Consider the following 16,784-nt stretch of genomic DNA (forward strand, 5'->3'; position numbering starts at 1 on the left):
AGGGGAGGGGGGCAGTGATGAGAAGATGGAGAAAAATTGGAACATAAGGTTTTACAAGGGTTAATGTTGAAAAATTATCCATGCATATGTTCTGAAAATTAAAAGCTTTAATAAAAAACTTAGTTTTCTCAAAAAAAAATTCACATACACATCTACACAATGAGCTCATAGATTATTTCTGTCCCAGTATAAATGCTATCACAGATGGATGATTTCTCATTTTAGAGAAACTATGCTTTATTACTTGAGATGTTCTAATTACTCTGAAACCATGCTAAATGTAAAACTTTGGAGAAGTCATGATCCAGCATGCAATTAGTGTAAACTATACCTATGCCTTTTAGACAAGTCTCCCCCGGTTTCTCTTTTTGGTTCTTGTGCTATACTTCAGGGATCTGTGACTTCCTTCAGATGGGTCCGTTGGCCCACTTAGAAGAGATCCAAACCTATTTATCCATTGTCATTAATATGTGGTTTCCTTGATGTGGTAACATCCTCTACCAAAGCAGATTACATCTCTTCTGTGGTTTAGTAGTAAGTCTTTTGGAGTTACTATGGCTAGCTCTCTGGTGCTGAACATCTAAATTTAATTTGGGAGAGGAGTGTCCTTTGACAATACACATGCATTTTGTCACCAGGGCTTACTTGTTTGAAGCATTCTTAGATTGGTAGGACCTTCCCACCAGCTCTCTATTTGCAAGCATAGGCTTTGTAGGTTCAGGATCACCTCTGTGTCTTAGGAAAGAGATGCTGAAATCAGTTCCAATTGATCTATAATGAACAGAACCAGCTACACCCAGAATATGGACCACAAAATAACATTTCCACTCTTTCTGTTACTGTTTGCTTCCATTTTTGTTTTCTTCTTCTCAGGTTATTTTTACCTTCTTTCTAAATCCGATCTTTCCTGTGCAACAAGATAGCTGTATAAATATGTATACATATATGTGTATACATATGTATATATAAATATGTATACACATATTGTATTTAAGATATACTTTAACATTTAACATGTATGGAATTACCTGCTATCTAGGGGAGGGGATGGGGGGAAGGAGAGGAAAAGTTAGAACAGAAGGTTTTGCAATACTCAATGTTGAAAAATTATCCATGCATATGTTTTGTATATAAAAAGCTATAATAAAAAATAAAATTAAAAAAAGAGATGCTGAAGCAAGAATTTACTTAACAAAGATTCTTTTTTTGTAGGACAGAAATATTAGTCCTCATTGTCTGTCTTCTTAACTTGAACGTTTGCAAAATCCACATGACATGCTGAGTGACCATGATGATATTGACAAAGGTGTTTATTCTTAAGGTTCACAGATGCAGCATCTCACGCAGGTGGGCATTGCCAGCAGGATTGGGGCACAGCCAGTAGAGATTTCATCCAACAGAACAGGCCAGTATAGTGGGCCAGGATGGCCCTCCTATCATGGGGAAGACGAATCTGGAAGGAGAGATGCTGTAAGTAGTTTGTGTTTGAATCATATTAAAATCTCGAACATAATTTAGATATTGTTGGGATTCTCCTTTCCATTTCTCCTCAGCTACTTTGTTGTCTTGTTTTGTTCTCTCCTTCTCTTGGCTATTTTCCTCCATGTTTCTTAAAAAACCCAAAAACCAAAAATCATTTTCTATTATAAACAGTCTTCTCAACAAATAAACAAACTACGAATTGTAATCCCCTATTAAAACTACAAAATATAAGGCATTTTGATGAAAATGATGATGCCATTAATACCGTAAAAGAAATCAGCAAAAAGCATAAATAAAAAGGTGAGGGAAAAATTTTAAATACTATTAAACTAAAATAAATTTTAATAAAATAATAATAACAATAGCAGTCTATTGTTTTGTGTTCTCTTATCTGGTATTCAGGTTTTAGGTTTTAATTACAAAATCATAAAGTCAAAAGTAGGAGGTAAATTATTTTAAATTTCTGTTCTCTTTAACAGAATGTCCTTTTTTCTTTGAAACAGATGCTACACCAAAATCAATTAATAAGTCAATAATTATTTATTAAGCATTTTTGAAGTCAGTCTCATATTGTTAGGAATATAAAAACAAAAACAAAATAGTTCCATCTCTCAAGGAGCTTAGGTTCTAATCCCCATGCATAGAACTGGATTTTCAATAAGAGCTGAGGTCAAATCTAGCCTCAGATACTATGTGACTGTGGCATTTACTTCACAGAGTTGTGAATAATCAAATGAGATATGTGTAAAGTGCTTTGAAAATCTTGAAGTACTGTGTAAATGCTAGCTGTTATTATTAATAACCATTATTAATGGGGAAGACAACAGATAAATATAGAGTTTTCTATACATGGCACATGCAAATAATCTGTATCATCATGTAACCTTGGATGGGGAGATGTAGCCTCTAGGAGTGAGGGATGGGAGCAGGAGATATCTCCTGCAGAAGATAGCCCTTGAGCTGAGACTTGATGGAAACCAAGTACTCTGAGAGGTGGAGTTGAAGAGAGTGAGCCTTCCAGTATAACGAACAGCAAAGCCCCAGAGAAAGGAGATGGAGTGACCTGTTCAAGGAGCATCAAATAGACCACTGTGACTAGATGATAGAGTGAAGAAGAGAGTTATGTGTGAGAAGACTAGAAATTTAGGAAAGGGCATGTGAAGAGCTCTAAATGGAAGCATATATATTTGATCCTAGAAATAGTAAGTAATGGCTATCATTTATTGAGGAAAAAGGTGACATGGTCAGATCTGTGCTTTAGGACATGAGTGAAATGTTTTTTTCTCTTGTATTATTATTGGATTAGGACTAAGATTTTTTTCCCCTTTCTTATTTCCACATTCAGAAATCAATCCCTGAAAGTTATTTAGACAGCTTTTGAAATGCAGGGATGATAATAAGATAGAAAACTTAGCTCTGATCAAAATGTAAAGAAATTCTAGTTTAGGTGAATTGGTGGATTCTGGCCCATTATGTTTTAGTCAGACAGGTCTGGGTGGAATCGGATTCCCTCTTTTGTCAAGCTTGCCCTAGATGGGGTAATATAGGCATAGATAAGTCTCTTTGATCAAGACTGAGTGATCAGAGTTCCTTCATTAGAATAAGACCACCCCTCATTATAATATTAATTCTCATTAGTTGTCAGTCAATCAAATTTGATCAACACCTGTTTGGAATACCCACTCCTTCCTGGGAATGTAAGCATTCAGTGGGCTCTATAGTCTTTGGTTAAGGAGAGAAAGCCAGATGATCATCCTTTTATTAATTATTTGCAAACATAATTAATAAAAGTATTAATTATCCAGAAACTATATCTCTTGAACTTTTTATATATCATAGTAAATTAATTTAGTGACTGCATAGTAGATTGGAGAGAGAGGGACTTGATTGAGGAAGGGACATCAAAAAGGAGGCTATTACAGTAGACTAGGAAAGAGGGAAAGAAAGACAGAATAAAGTGATGGTTGTGTGAGTGGAAAGGAGGGGATGGATCTCATAGATGTGAAGGAAGAAATGTTTAAAACGTTTGGCAACTGACTTGGATATGTGGGATGAGGAAGTGTGAAGAGTTGAGATTTGGTATCAAGATTTCAAACTTAAAGAGACTAGAAAGTTAGTGGTGCCCTCAACAAAAATAGGGAATTTAGGAAAGCAGATGGCTTTTTGAAGAAAGATAACACTTAGTGTTTGAGATAACTATAGGCTATCCAGTTAGAAATGTCAGACAGTTGATATAGCCTTGAGCTTACAACAGAGGCTAGTACTAGAAATGGAAATATGAGAGTCATCTTTACAGAAATGATGATGGAACCCTTAGTTGCTGATGAAGCTTCCTAGTGAGAATGTCAAAAGAATGGAAGAGAAAGACCAGGATAGCGCTTTGGAGTATATGCATAGTCCAAAGATATGACAAGAATTAGCCAAAGTGGACTTTTAGGTGACATTTATTGATACATGCATGGAGTTCACCTTTGAAATCATAACTACTTAATATATATTATTTTATTTGCCTGCATTAATCACTATATGTAATTTGTAGTAGGTTTTTTAAAAAAAGATTCTCACTAGTGATGTCTTCCTAGGTGACATTTGAGGCATTTCAAATAGCCAGCTAATTTTGAGATAGTTAGCTCACCTTATCACTGGTTTCATAAGAAGGTGATTCCTCATCCTTGAGAGAAAATTTAACTAATATGTGAATGCAAACCTTTTATCATGTTGGCACAAGTACTTTCAGCAAATGTCCTCATCTGTTTTTCTAAAGAATAGTTTCTTCTGTCTCTGAGGAGGCTGCCTGATTCATCTTTGACATCATGCCAAAACTTCAGTTAAATGAATTTACAATGAACATACTTTGTATATAACTTTGATCATATCACATAAGTTTTCTAGAATTTAGTTTTCTTACTTTAACATGAAGAAATGAGATTTAATTCTATACTTGAGCAAACAAAATATTGTTTCAGGTAATTGGGGAACAGAGAATTTGTTAAAAAAAACACAAAAAAAACCAGTTTCATTGATGTCTTTTGTTTGTATATTATAGTCATTTCTGGATAAGTCCCTTCCCCCAATAGTATAGTTTTTCTTGTTATAAAGAAGAAAAAATACCTAAGCAAAACTAACAAAAATATTCTATATGTCTTCCTCACCAACATTTCTTATCTATAGTTCCCCATCTCACCAATGAAAGGATTTAGAACTGAAAGGAATTTTATGATTAATATAATGTATATCCCTTATTTTATGGATGAGGAAAAAAGAGCTATTAATCAACTTGTTGAAGTTTGCCTTAGTGGTAAACAGCTGAGCTAGCATTTAAATTTAGGTTCTTTAATTTTTTTTAATAATTCTTAAAATAATTTTTTCAAATAACAAGTATTTTTGTAAATGGCTCCATCCATTCCACTCTTTCCCCACATTGAGCTAATTAAAAAAAAAAAAAAAAACCTCAATATATACCTCACTAGTCTGGAAAACAAATTCTCACTTTAACCATGTTTGGAAAATGCATGTCTCTGTGTTTTAAGTTCTTTCTCCTAATCTCTTACTCAGAAGTTGAAAGGTATGATTATCTCCATTCTTTTGGATTTGTGGCTTATCATTGTGTTGATCAGAGTGTTTAAAAAAAAAAAAGTTGTTTTTCTTCTATAATTTATTGAAGTCCTTAGCTTGAAATCTAGGATTTTTTTTATCATAGCCCAAATTTTATTCATGAATAGAAAGTTATCTTTAGAATGTTTTTCTCCTATAGAGTGTCTTTAAATAGATTTCGTCCATGTGGGTTTTAGTACTTTGCCCAGTTTAAAAAAAAAAAAAAAGTATTTTGCATTTGTGAAATATCATTAAAGGAACTCATTATATAAATAACATGATTTTGCCATATGGAAAGCAACTAGATGGTATAATGGATCTGGTGTCAGGAAAAGCGGAATTCAAATTTGACCTCAAAAACTTATTGTTTGTGTGACCCCAGATAGGTCACTTAACCCCATTTGCCTTGCCTCAGTTTCCTCATCTGTTTAAAAAAAAAAAAAAGGTATCTGGAGAAGGAAATGGCAAAGCACTCCAGTATCTGCCAAATGGTATTTTAGAGAGTTGGGCATGGCTCAAAAGATTAAACAATGTGGAAATGAAGTTAGGAGGACCTGAATTAAAATTCCTAGCTGTGTGACCCTGGACAAGTCATTTAATCCCAATTGCCTCAGCAAAAAATAAATAAACAACGTGGAAGGGTGTGGGAAATTCAGAAGTTGATTAATTTAGAACAGCTAGATGGTGCAACTGAATAGTTCATTAGGGTTGGAGTCAGGAAAACTCTTCTTCCTAAGTTCAAATCTGGTTTTAGATACTTACTAGTTGTATGATCTTAGACAAGTTACTTAACTAACCCTGTTTCCCTTTCCTTATGTGTCAAATGAGCTAGAGAAGGAAATGGCTGACCACTCCAGTATCTTTGCCAAGAAAATTCCAAATGGGATCACGAAGAGAAATGACTGAGCAAAAAATAAGCAACCAACTTATTCCCTAATGCTGAAAAATCATCACTTTAATGTATCTCTTTATCATTTTTCGATGGACTAGAGATTATAAAGTTTCCAGTAATTACTGCTAGAGGCTAATTTAACTCCAGCCATAGCTTTAGGCATATTTTTTATCTTATTTCATTAACTCTTATTTAGACATGTAATATCAAAAGTATTGAGGAGAATCACTTTACAATCCAAAAAGTATCTTATTGGGGATGCAACAAGATATCTCTATCTATATGAATGAATGAATGGGATCATGAAACAGTAAAAAGAAAGATTTCTTTCAAGGGTAAAGACCCAGATTCAAATTTGACTCTGATCACTGCCCCCTTAGTAACTGTGTGACCTTAAAAAAAAGTCACTTAGCTTCTTTACCTATAAAATGGAAGAGTTGGATTATATGACCTTGGAAATCCTTTCCATTCCATATCTAATATCTTATGAATGAATTTAAAAATATTTATTAAGGATCTACTTTGTGCCAATACAAAAGCAAGGGTTGTTTCTGCCCCTTAACAGCTTATGTTCTGATTGGGGAAAACAGCTCCTATTCAGAAGTGGTATTTAAGGAGGGAATGCTTCTGACCTAAAAACTAATGAGATAGGAAGTGGTGTTATAGGAGAATAGATTGACATATGCCATCCTGGAATAATGGAAGAATTAATCTGATCATGGTTCTAGAAGAATGAGCTGGGGTAGAAAAAAAAGGAAAGGGTAAATGAGCATCAAGGATTTGAGCAACAATGGCTGCCCATGAAGAAGGAAGGAGTTAAATGAACCATGGTTGAAATATTGTTCAAGGAGAGGCACTTAACTATTTAACAGGGCTTTGGGGCAAAAATTCCTCTAGGGCTTCCCTGGAAGGCTGAAACACTTGAACTCCAGTGCCACATGTGACACATACTGGCTGTTTTGTGACCCTAGGCATATTATTTAACCTCTCAGTGTTCTAAGCAACACTGAAACTACACGTTCTAAAGAAGGTATTGACTCATACGGATAGAATTATATTGCCTGGAATTCCAACCCTTGACATACAAACTAAAAGTTTCTCAAACTCTACATTCTAATTTCAATAGAAGGAAATCTGAATGTTTCCTCAAGTGGTTGTAAGTAGTTTTGACCTATGTATTATATGTTCTTTTAAAGGCATCCTTTTACTTAGCCCAGGGGCAAGACATACTCTGAAATACCAGATCAATAATTTACTCAAGAGCATTGAAAACCTTGTTTGGCCCTTTTGAATATATACACATCTAGAAGGAGAGATTTTAATTAAATAGTATAACAAATGCCTAAATAACGCTTCCAGTTCTTGTTAAACCAATTTGTTGACTTACCTACTAAGTATAAATGTTAACCAATATATTGTGATGTTTTGGTTTTTTTTTTTTTTTAGCTCATATTGCTCTTTTTCCATGAGTGACATACAAAGAGCAAGTAGATTTTTTAAAATCTCTCTACATATATTTGGGGGTTTTTGTGTGTTTTTCTCATACCCATGTCCTGCTTCTTTGCTAAACTTCAGGTGCAATTGTTGTCATCCCTTCTTCCATTTTGTGTTCAACTTTAACCCCTATAACTTCCTAGAATGAGTGAGAAACACCACTCAACCCTTGTGACACTGCAGAATTCCTAGGTTATTTACTTGACCTCTGTCAGCTTTAACTAGAAGCTATTTTATTTTTTAAGGAATTCTTGTTTTTTTTTTTTTTTTTTAATTAAAGCTTTTTGGGACAGCTAGATGGCACAGTGGATAGAGTACCAACCCTGAAGTCAGGAGGACCTGAGTTCAAATCTGGCCTCAGACACTTAATATTTCCTAGCTATATGACCCTGGACAAGTCACTTAACCCCAATTGCCTCAGCAAAAAATTAATTAATTAATTAAAGCTTTTTTTTTTTTAAAGACATAAGCATGGATAATTTAAAAATATTGATCCTTGCAAAACTTTGTGGTCCAAATTTTCCCCCTTTTCCCCTATTCCCTCCCCTGGATGGCAAGTAATCCAATATATGTTAAACATATGTTGAATTCAATATACGTATACATATTTATACAATTAACTTGCTGCACAAGAAAAATCAGGTCAAAAAGGGAAAAAACGAGAAAGAAAACAAAATGCAAGCAAATGCAACAAAAAGAGTGAAATGCTATGTTGTGATCCACATTCACTCTTTCTAGGGGGTGTAGATGGCTCTCTTCATCACAAGACCATTGAAACTGGCCTGAATCATCTTGTTGAAAAGAGCCACGTCCATCAGAATTGATCTTTGTATAACCTTGTAGAAGTTATTTTGTTAATAATACATTGGGGAGTTCAGGTCCCATCTCTGATACATACTGACTGTATGACTTACGATAAGTCATTTAACTTCTCAGTGACCCAGGCAACTAACTCTGTATTTACAAAAGGAGTACAGATCTACATTGGTAAGAGAAGTTACTCACGAGAAGTTCCTTAAGGTCCAAGTTAAAATTTTTTAAATAGTATTAAAATTTTGTGTATACACACACACACACACACACACACACACACACACACACACACTCTATACTAGAGAGAATATTAATATTTAATTTATTTTTTAAATTAATATTTATTTCTTTTCCTACTATTCTACCCAACCCCCATGGGGGGGGGAAACAAGAAAAACAGAATTTTTGTAACTATTATGCATAGTCAAACAGAACATTCCTGCATTGTCTATGTCCAAAAATGTAAATCTCATTCTCTATCTTGAATTCATCACCTCTGTCAGGGAGGTAGGTACATACTTTATCGTCAGTCTTCTAGACTCATTACTGGTCATCACGTGGCTTAGAAATCTTGAATCTTTCAAAGGTTTTTGAAAGTAACTTTTCCTGCTTCCTCAGTTCATCTCTAGCCAAGTCCATTGCTATCCCAAAGGATCCTGCTTTCCTATCACCCCACACTGATATATTCATGCTTTCTGTAGTGGGAAGGCTACCATTGCTGCCATGCCCTCTCCCTCCAGTTTCAGGTAAAGGGGTGGGGGAAAACTGACCTGGATGAATCCGAGTTGGAGATTGGGAAATGGGGGGAAGGTGATGAAAGGACTTTTCTACTGTTAGCTGTTTCATTTTATGTTCTAATACTCTTTCTTCAAGAAGTACAGTAATTCTCACTGTGTTTTTTCAGACTCATGGGCTTGGACACCAAGAGTATTCTTCTCCACCATTGTTTCAGGTGCCAAGGACTTCAAGTAGAGAGCCCTCCGCACCCCCTACCCACCTTCCCCATAGGAGCCTGCAGGGGCCAGGGCTGTGCTACAACAATACCAGTTCTACAGAAGATCTCCAACCAGGGCATTCCTCTGCTTCTCTCATCAAAGCCATTCGAGAGGAGCTTCTTCGACTCTCCCAGAAACAGGCGACAGTGCAGAACTTCCATAGCTGATCCATCCTTCCCTTGCAAATTTGCCAAGTATCTGCTTCCTATGGAAGTAAGACTGAAAGGAAGCCAACTGAGTTGTTGTTTTATAATAGGGGTGAATCTCTAGTGTACAAGATACCAATATGTGTGTCTATGTGGGGAGGGAGGGAAAATGGCAAGTTTTAAAGACAGAAGATGCCACAAGTTACCACTTCACCATTTGTAAACCTGTTTAATATGTTGGCCATTTCATGACCACCTGGATTCAGCCAACTGCTACGTTTTAGGTCAAAAGCAACACTCCACCAAAAAACAACAGTAAAGCAAAATGATGAAACTCCTAAATCAGACTATTTAAGAAAAAGAGATTAAAATTTGTAGATGGGTTAAGGGATTAACGGAATCAAGCATTTTTCATTATTAAGGCTTTGTAGTTCAGATAAGTATTGATCATGTTGCTGCTTTGTTTTCCAGGGGGAAAAAGAATTCAAGGACATTTTATTAAAAGCTTGACTTTTTTTCCTGTCTTCATAGAAACTCATGGTAATAGTAGTACTAACAGCAAGAATAATAGGATTGTCCAGAGAAGAGAGGGGGAAAGCGAATGATTAATCAGAAACCAAAATGGGGAAGCTCTTAAGTGCCAGATGATTCCAAATGAAACTGTCCTTTGCATGCCTCCTCCTTGTACTTTGGTGCTGCTGCTCTAAGTGTTCCTTGATCTTTCTGTGAAATGAAATCATGGCCATTTATTGCAAGGATATATTGAAAGACTCATTCTCTATAGGAAAGGAAAACCTCCCTTAAAAAAAAAAAGGCATAATATTTATTTGATTATTGAAAATCTGTCATAGACTAGATTTAAATTCATATTTATGTGTAATTCATTTTTTCTGAATCAGGTGTTTTCATTTATCAATAGAATCCAATGTTAATTAATACCATTCTTTATAAAATCCATTTCTGTAAAGTGAAGCAATTTGATTCGGTTAGCACATAGCTGTTGACTTACAACTTGTACTGTTGATTGAGAATTCACAAATTCTTAAGATAAGGAATCAGAGGCCCTGAATTTGAATCCCAGCTTTGTCAGAGATCACTCATTTTATGAACCAGAGCAAGTCACTTCACATGTCTCCAGTTCTGATTTTCTTCTTCTTTATAATAAGGACTTTGATCTTTTGTGATCTCTGAGTTCTCTTTCTAGTTAATCCTACAATGCCACCTAAGCAAAGTTTTGTTTTGTTTGAGAAACAGTGAAACCCAGGACATCCCAAATTGTTATAGTTGGCTTTTGTTTTTTAGTTTAGTTTTTTTTTAATAGCATTTTGTTGAAATGAGTGCATTGCTAGAAATCATATTTCCAGTAAGACAGAACTAGGAAAATGATTCAATTAGCTTCGCTTCTCCATAGTAAATTGGACAAAGAAAAGAATACCTCAGAAAGTTTGACTTATGTCTTGACTTCATTCTGAGCATTGTTTGGGTTAAAGAAAAAATTAAGAAATTTCTTGTTCAGCTTGAGGCTGATATGTGAACCTACGGACAAGGAAGTTATGGCCCAAATATCCCTGCTTTTTAAAGACACATAATGTTCTTAGGATCAGGGGACTGATTGCTGCAATAGCACAGACTCTTCTAGCAGAGTACAGCTAATTCGAAAAACATAAAGTAGTTTACAGACCAAAAAACAAAATTACAGATTCAATTCAACAAGGTTTTACTAAACTACCTACTATATGTAAGGCAGATCTTGAAGATGAAAAATTCAAGTCAGTTTTGTAAGAACACCAAAAACAAGGAAAATTGGTTTTCATTAAAAAGCTTACTTTTTTCTTTTGTGAATTAATCATATTTTGTTTTCCTCAACTGTAAAATAAAGGAATTAGGCTAGATCATGGTTTTTTAATGTAGGAGTCATGGTCTCCCACATAGGTGGCACAGTGTCTGGTGTCAGAAGTACCTGAATTCAAATCCAGCCTCAAACATTTTCTATGTATGTGGCCCTGAACAATTTTAATCTCTGTTTGCCTCAGTTCCCTCATTTATAAAATGAGGATAATAATAGCATCTACCTCCTAGGGTTGTTGTGAGAAGCAAATGAGATAATATTTGTACAGTACTTAGCACAGTGCCTAGCACACAGTAGGTGCTTAATAAATGATTATTTCCTCCCTTTTCTCTTATTCCCAAAGGTCTATGGCTAAATTTCAGAGAGTCCATGAATTTGGATGGGAAAAAAATACATCTTTGTTTTCAAAAACTGAAATTTAGCATTTCCTTCAAATTTTTTACAAATATCATTTTGAAAAAGTGTCCATAAGCTTTTCCAGAGGTCCAAGTCACAAAAAAAAGATTAAGAAACCTGAACTAGGTGATCTTAAAGATTCTCTAAATCTATGATGCTTCCTGGCTTATTCCATTTACTGTGAGAAAGATGGAAAATTTAAATTGAAGTAAATTGGATATTGCAATTCCTATTTAATATTTTAAAATATCAAATTGTATTATCAGTGTCCTAGTGATAACAGATTTTTCTCTATTTAATTTAAGTTTTGCTTAACCTTATTATTAGAAGGCTTGGTTTTTAGCTAGTGATAGTTGTCCCTTAAAACAAAGTTTACCTGTTACTCTGGGTATTTGGGAACTTCTAAGTGAGAGTTTTAAATGGTCTATTTCAAAATGCTTTTAAAATTAAAGTGGTTTGATTAAAGCATTTGAAGTTGGAAGGGTGAGGGGAGTTGAAGGGTCATGGGTACTTGATAGCAACCCAGAGATATAAACAACTTAGAATCCACTTCTTCCTGGTAAAGAACAATTGTTAATTAGCAAGAGAATTTGGTTATTTGAGATTCTTTTTAAAGAATTTATTGTTGAATTTTACTAAGAGCATTGAGACACAGTGGCTTCAGAAGGGATGCATGTAGGCTTCCCTCTTCTCTCAGCTACTGTTTGTAGGGTGTGCATTTACTCATTTGAACAATAGAAAAATAAATCAGAGCATCTCAGACTTGGAAGGAACTTCAGTGACCATTGGCCCAATCCACACATGTTCAAGAATCTCTGCTACATCCAGCTTCCATTTGAAGAGTTTCAGTGAAGGGGAAGTCCACCCTCCCTACTCCTCCACAACCCCCCAAGCAACCCATTTTCCTTGTGGATAACTCTGATTGTTAGGAAATTTTAATTACATGAAGCCAAAATTTATTTAGTTGCAGCTTCATTTATTGCTTATAGTTTTACTCTTTGAGGCCAAATGACACAAGTCTAAACCTTCTTTTCTGTGACAGCTCCTCACATATTTAAGAACAGACCCAATTCCTTCAACTGACATGAAGCTGAATGGCATGATCCTGAAATCCTTCATCATTCTCCTTGCCTCCAGTGGACATGTGTCTCCTCTGTACACTGCAAAAATAGGCTTCCATTTTAAAGAAATGCAGCATAGCAATTTGAATGACCTTCATTTTTGTCAAAATGATATTCTATCTCTGCATTCATTCTTAAAACTTATTTTTTTAATCCAAGACCAAAGAAAATACTCATCTACTTGTAATCTGATATAGTAAGCTAGTCAGATGTCTGGCTACCTTTTGTGGTTTTCTGGTTATTATAATATGTAACCAGTTTGCATTCATTTCCATTAAAAACTCTCAAGCAACAGAGCCTCTGGTAGGTCATCAAAATTAAAGCAAAGACATTGGTAGATGCAGAGCTTTCATTAACTAAAACAAAGTGCCAGAAAGCATCAACAATTCTCTTGCTCACTTGTGGCTTTCAAAAAAAGGCACTTCATATTGATAATAGTTAACTTAGGGCTTTGAGATCCAATTTTTCCAATGCTCGATCTACAATTGAAATAAACAGGATATTCCAATTCCTATTTAACATTTTAAAATATTAAATTGTATTATCAGTGTCCTAGTGACACAAATTGTCAATTTGGAGGAAAATTTGAGAGGGATTTTGGAAATGACTGCCTCTTCCTCTTCCCAAATACTCAGCATTAAGAGTTTCAATTCCTATTGCAGTAGAAGTCAAAACTTCTCGTCTTAGCTGTGTCAACTCACAGTGTGACCATGGGCTAGTTACTTCTAATCTGTGAACTTCAATATTCTCATCAGTCAAATAGGGCTTTAAAAGTATTTTAAAAATTTAAAGAATTATTCAAATATCAGAGAGTATTGTACAGGAATGGATAATCAAGTGAACATTGATCTATAAGTGAATGAATACACTTGATGTTAAGTTCAAATATATTTGATCATTTTCTTTTCTTTTAATCTGCTTTAATATCACTTCATTTGCCTTCTTTCATATGAAGATGTGTATGTTAAGTATCTCTTTGCACATGATACAGATTGTTTTGACACGGCAGATCAAAAGATGGGAAATTCAACTGAACAAGCCTTGTTAAAATATGAGCATTAAGTAGCATACCAAAAATCAGTGAAGTGTACATTGTTAGGCAGTGATTAATGAGAAATCTAAGATGTTGACATATCTGGTTGAGTTCACGGGGAGATGAACTAGATCCCTCTAATTAGAAACTGAAACCATCCTAAAAGAAAGATTTCATAAGCAGCTTAGAAGATGGCAGGAATGGGTTAGCAAATTAATGAGATGAAGTAAAACTAAATTTTGATACAGTTTGAGGAACTTAGTCCCAAAATAGAATAAAAAAACCTGAAAGACCTCTTAGGAGAAAAATGACTTTGTTAAGGGTAATAGATAAAGACAAGATAGAAGCAATATTAAGAATCAGGAAGAGAGGAGCCCCCAGAGATGGGAATCATTTTTAGAAGAAGGTTGTGGTGTTGCAGATACGAAATAATCCCATGCAACCAAGGTAGTGACTGTAGATTCATAAAGAAAGGAGTCAGATTCTTGAAATGCTTTGAAGGCAAAAGCAATCAGTATTGACAACAGAGTATAAGTAAGTTATGAAGATAACAAGGTGAATATAACTGGGCTTTATTGTTTAGACATCAGGGATGTGGTGAGTTGATCCAAGATGATGGGAAAACAAAAAATGGGATAATTATAACAGAAGGAAAACTCTCGCTTTCTACAGTCAATAAGTTACCTAAGAATTCAGCCATGAAGGGGAAAAAACCTAGCATATAAATTGAGTGCATAAATGACTATGGGGGCTGCAAAGAGAAGGGAATGTGCTTTCTCAATGTTCATCTATGGTACAATGCTTAAAGCTTTCTTTGTTTTGTTCTGTTCAATTTATATTGAAACTCACTGTGTGTTTTGGTTTTAGTGCATGTGGTACTGAAAAGCAGAGGGGGAGGTTTCCCTGCCCACCCATATCTGTCCATCTGTGTGAGACAAATGGTGCAGAGCACAGATGATGGAGCCTCCTCCTACCTGAGACCAGCTTGAGTAAAATTAATTCTGTTCCTTTTTTTTTTTTTTTTTTTTTAATTCTCTAGTTTCCCATTTACAGATAAGTTGCAGAGCCACTTGAGTGATTGCTCCAGGGATCATGTTATTAACTTTCATGCCAATTTGCATTTGCAAATTTACAAGTTACTCATTAAATGTCAAAGAGCAAAGAAGTTAACCTCACCTCATGTGAGCCCTTTCCTCCCAGCAGCCCTCCTCGCTCAGGTTAAGGTGTCCTAGCTTATTAGAAGTTTCATTGGGGTTTGTTTAAGGATGCACAGGCTAGACACTGGGACTAACATTAGTTTTCCTAAAGGTTTGCCCTTTTCATTGCTACCTCAAAGGGTCATTCTTTTGTTCACATTTGTCCAAAGACAGACAAATCAGGTGTCATATTGAATCACAGATTTGGACACTGTGAAGAGGAATTTAAGAGAGATTCTTTTCCTATAGACTTTCAAAATGGACAGATTTTTCCTAATTAAAAAAAAATCCACAGAATTTCATATTTTACACTGATAATAATGAATTGAAGTGTGCTTGTGAAATTTCAACTAATATTAAATGAGGAATAGTTGTAAAGGTGAGATGATTCCATATACAAAGTTGCTCAATACTTGGAATTGATAAAGAGCTTTCCAGCTTTCCAGTCAGTACTTAAAACATTATTAATTTAAGGAGAATATACTATTTATTTTTTTTCTGTTATGGTTCTGAAAGTGGTGGGTTTTTTGGTGGAGGGTAGGGGAAGTAGGGAAGAGATCTAATGATTCATCAAAGACTCATGTACTCCTTGCTAAATCCTACAAGAAAATCCTGAATCTGTGTTTACATCTACTAATATGTTCCATATCATAAGTTCATATGGTAGCATTACACTGCAGGAAATGGGAATTAAACCCTAAATGCAGCAGCCTTGGGATGAGCAAGCCTTGGTAACAATGGAAAAACCGAATGTCTTAATCTGATGCACATTCAACCCACTCAAGGATTTTTCAGGAGGTGGATAATTCAGTTTTGGGGATTACTTGGACTCTGCTTTTCCATCTCTCCTGGTTTGCCTAGTTTTGGAATCTTTTCATCAATCTCTGGCACATTCATGCAAGCATGAGCAAGTGGACGGAAAGGAAATGACGGTCGACTATCTTCATTTTGGAATCTCATGTTAGTCAACATCACCACATGGAACTGTTAGTTTACTTTTTTGGACAGTTTAGGACAATGAGAACAGTTTTTTCTCATGCTCACCAAACAGCTCATATGTATTGCTGGTATGCCTTATATCTCTAAGAGGCAGGAAAACTGAAATGTCAAATTCAAGTCTGGCTTCTAGGATAGCACTTTGGCCTCCCAGGTATGACTAGTTAAAGGCTTGTAAAACACAGGCAAAGCTAAAGGTCAACTAAAATGATTGCTTTAGACCACGGAGGACTTGCTTTAGGTGTTAACAAAGGGTCTTTCTGGTTTTTTCTTTCTGACGTGGAAATAAGCACAGATTGTTGGAAGGATGATTCTATTTTAAATGCTTTTAGTTACACTATTTTGGATTCTGTCATTTCTTTCCCTGGATAGTCAGTCAAGGACCTTTCTCCTGATTTTTCCCATCCCTTCACCCCTAGGTTATAATTGTTTATATATACATATGTACATGTGTGTATGTGTGTGTAAATGCACGGAAAGCCCAACATCTACACTGCAACTTGAACTAGACATCATATTTTTCCTGCCTTTTCTAGGGAAGGGGCTTTTAAGTCTCAGTTATGCATACATGGTTGAGAAATTGAACTTTCCCCTTCTGTTAGTCATTTATGTTTTTATCCTTTCGTAGCTGCAGTTTTCTCATTGCTGTAGTTTTTGAAATAATTTATGCAAGTGTTTGGTTTTCATGTTTACAATTTATACAGCTTTCCTAGCAGTTTAAATGGAAATGTCAATAAAAACTAAGAATTGGTGTCAAATTTATATTTTTTTCTTGAT

General features: G+C 35.1%; 1 protein-coding gene across 1 annotated transcript in view; it reads left to right on the forward strand.

Annotated features, from left to right (window-relative positions):
- The window catches only part of KIAA1549 (KIAA1549 ortholog), a 161,804-nt gene extending 145,039 nt beyond the window's left edge, over positions 1-16,765 (forward strand). Inside the window, exons 19-20 of the mRNA XM_051963238.1 lie at positions 1,322-1,470; positions 9,180-16,765. Of these exons, the coding sequence (XP_051819198.1) occupies positions 1,322-1,470; positions 9,180-9,437 (407 nt within the window). The 3' untranslated portion in view covers positions 9,438-16,765. The remainder of the gene's footprint in view (positions 1-1,321; positions 1,471-9,179) is intronic.
- The last annotated feature ends 19 nt before the right edge of the window (positions 16,766-16,784 follow it).

This window comes from Antechinus flavipes, chromosome 5 (assembly GCF_016432865.1).
Source record: "Antechinus flavipes isolate AdamAnt ecotype Samford, QLD, Australia chromosome 5, AdamAnt_v2, whole genome shotgun sequence".
NCBI classification, from domain to species: domain Eukaryota; kingdom Metazoa; phylum Chordata; class Mammalia; order Dasyuromorphia; family Dasyuridae; genus Antechinus; species Antechinus flavipes.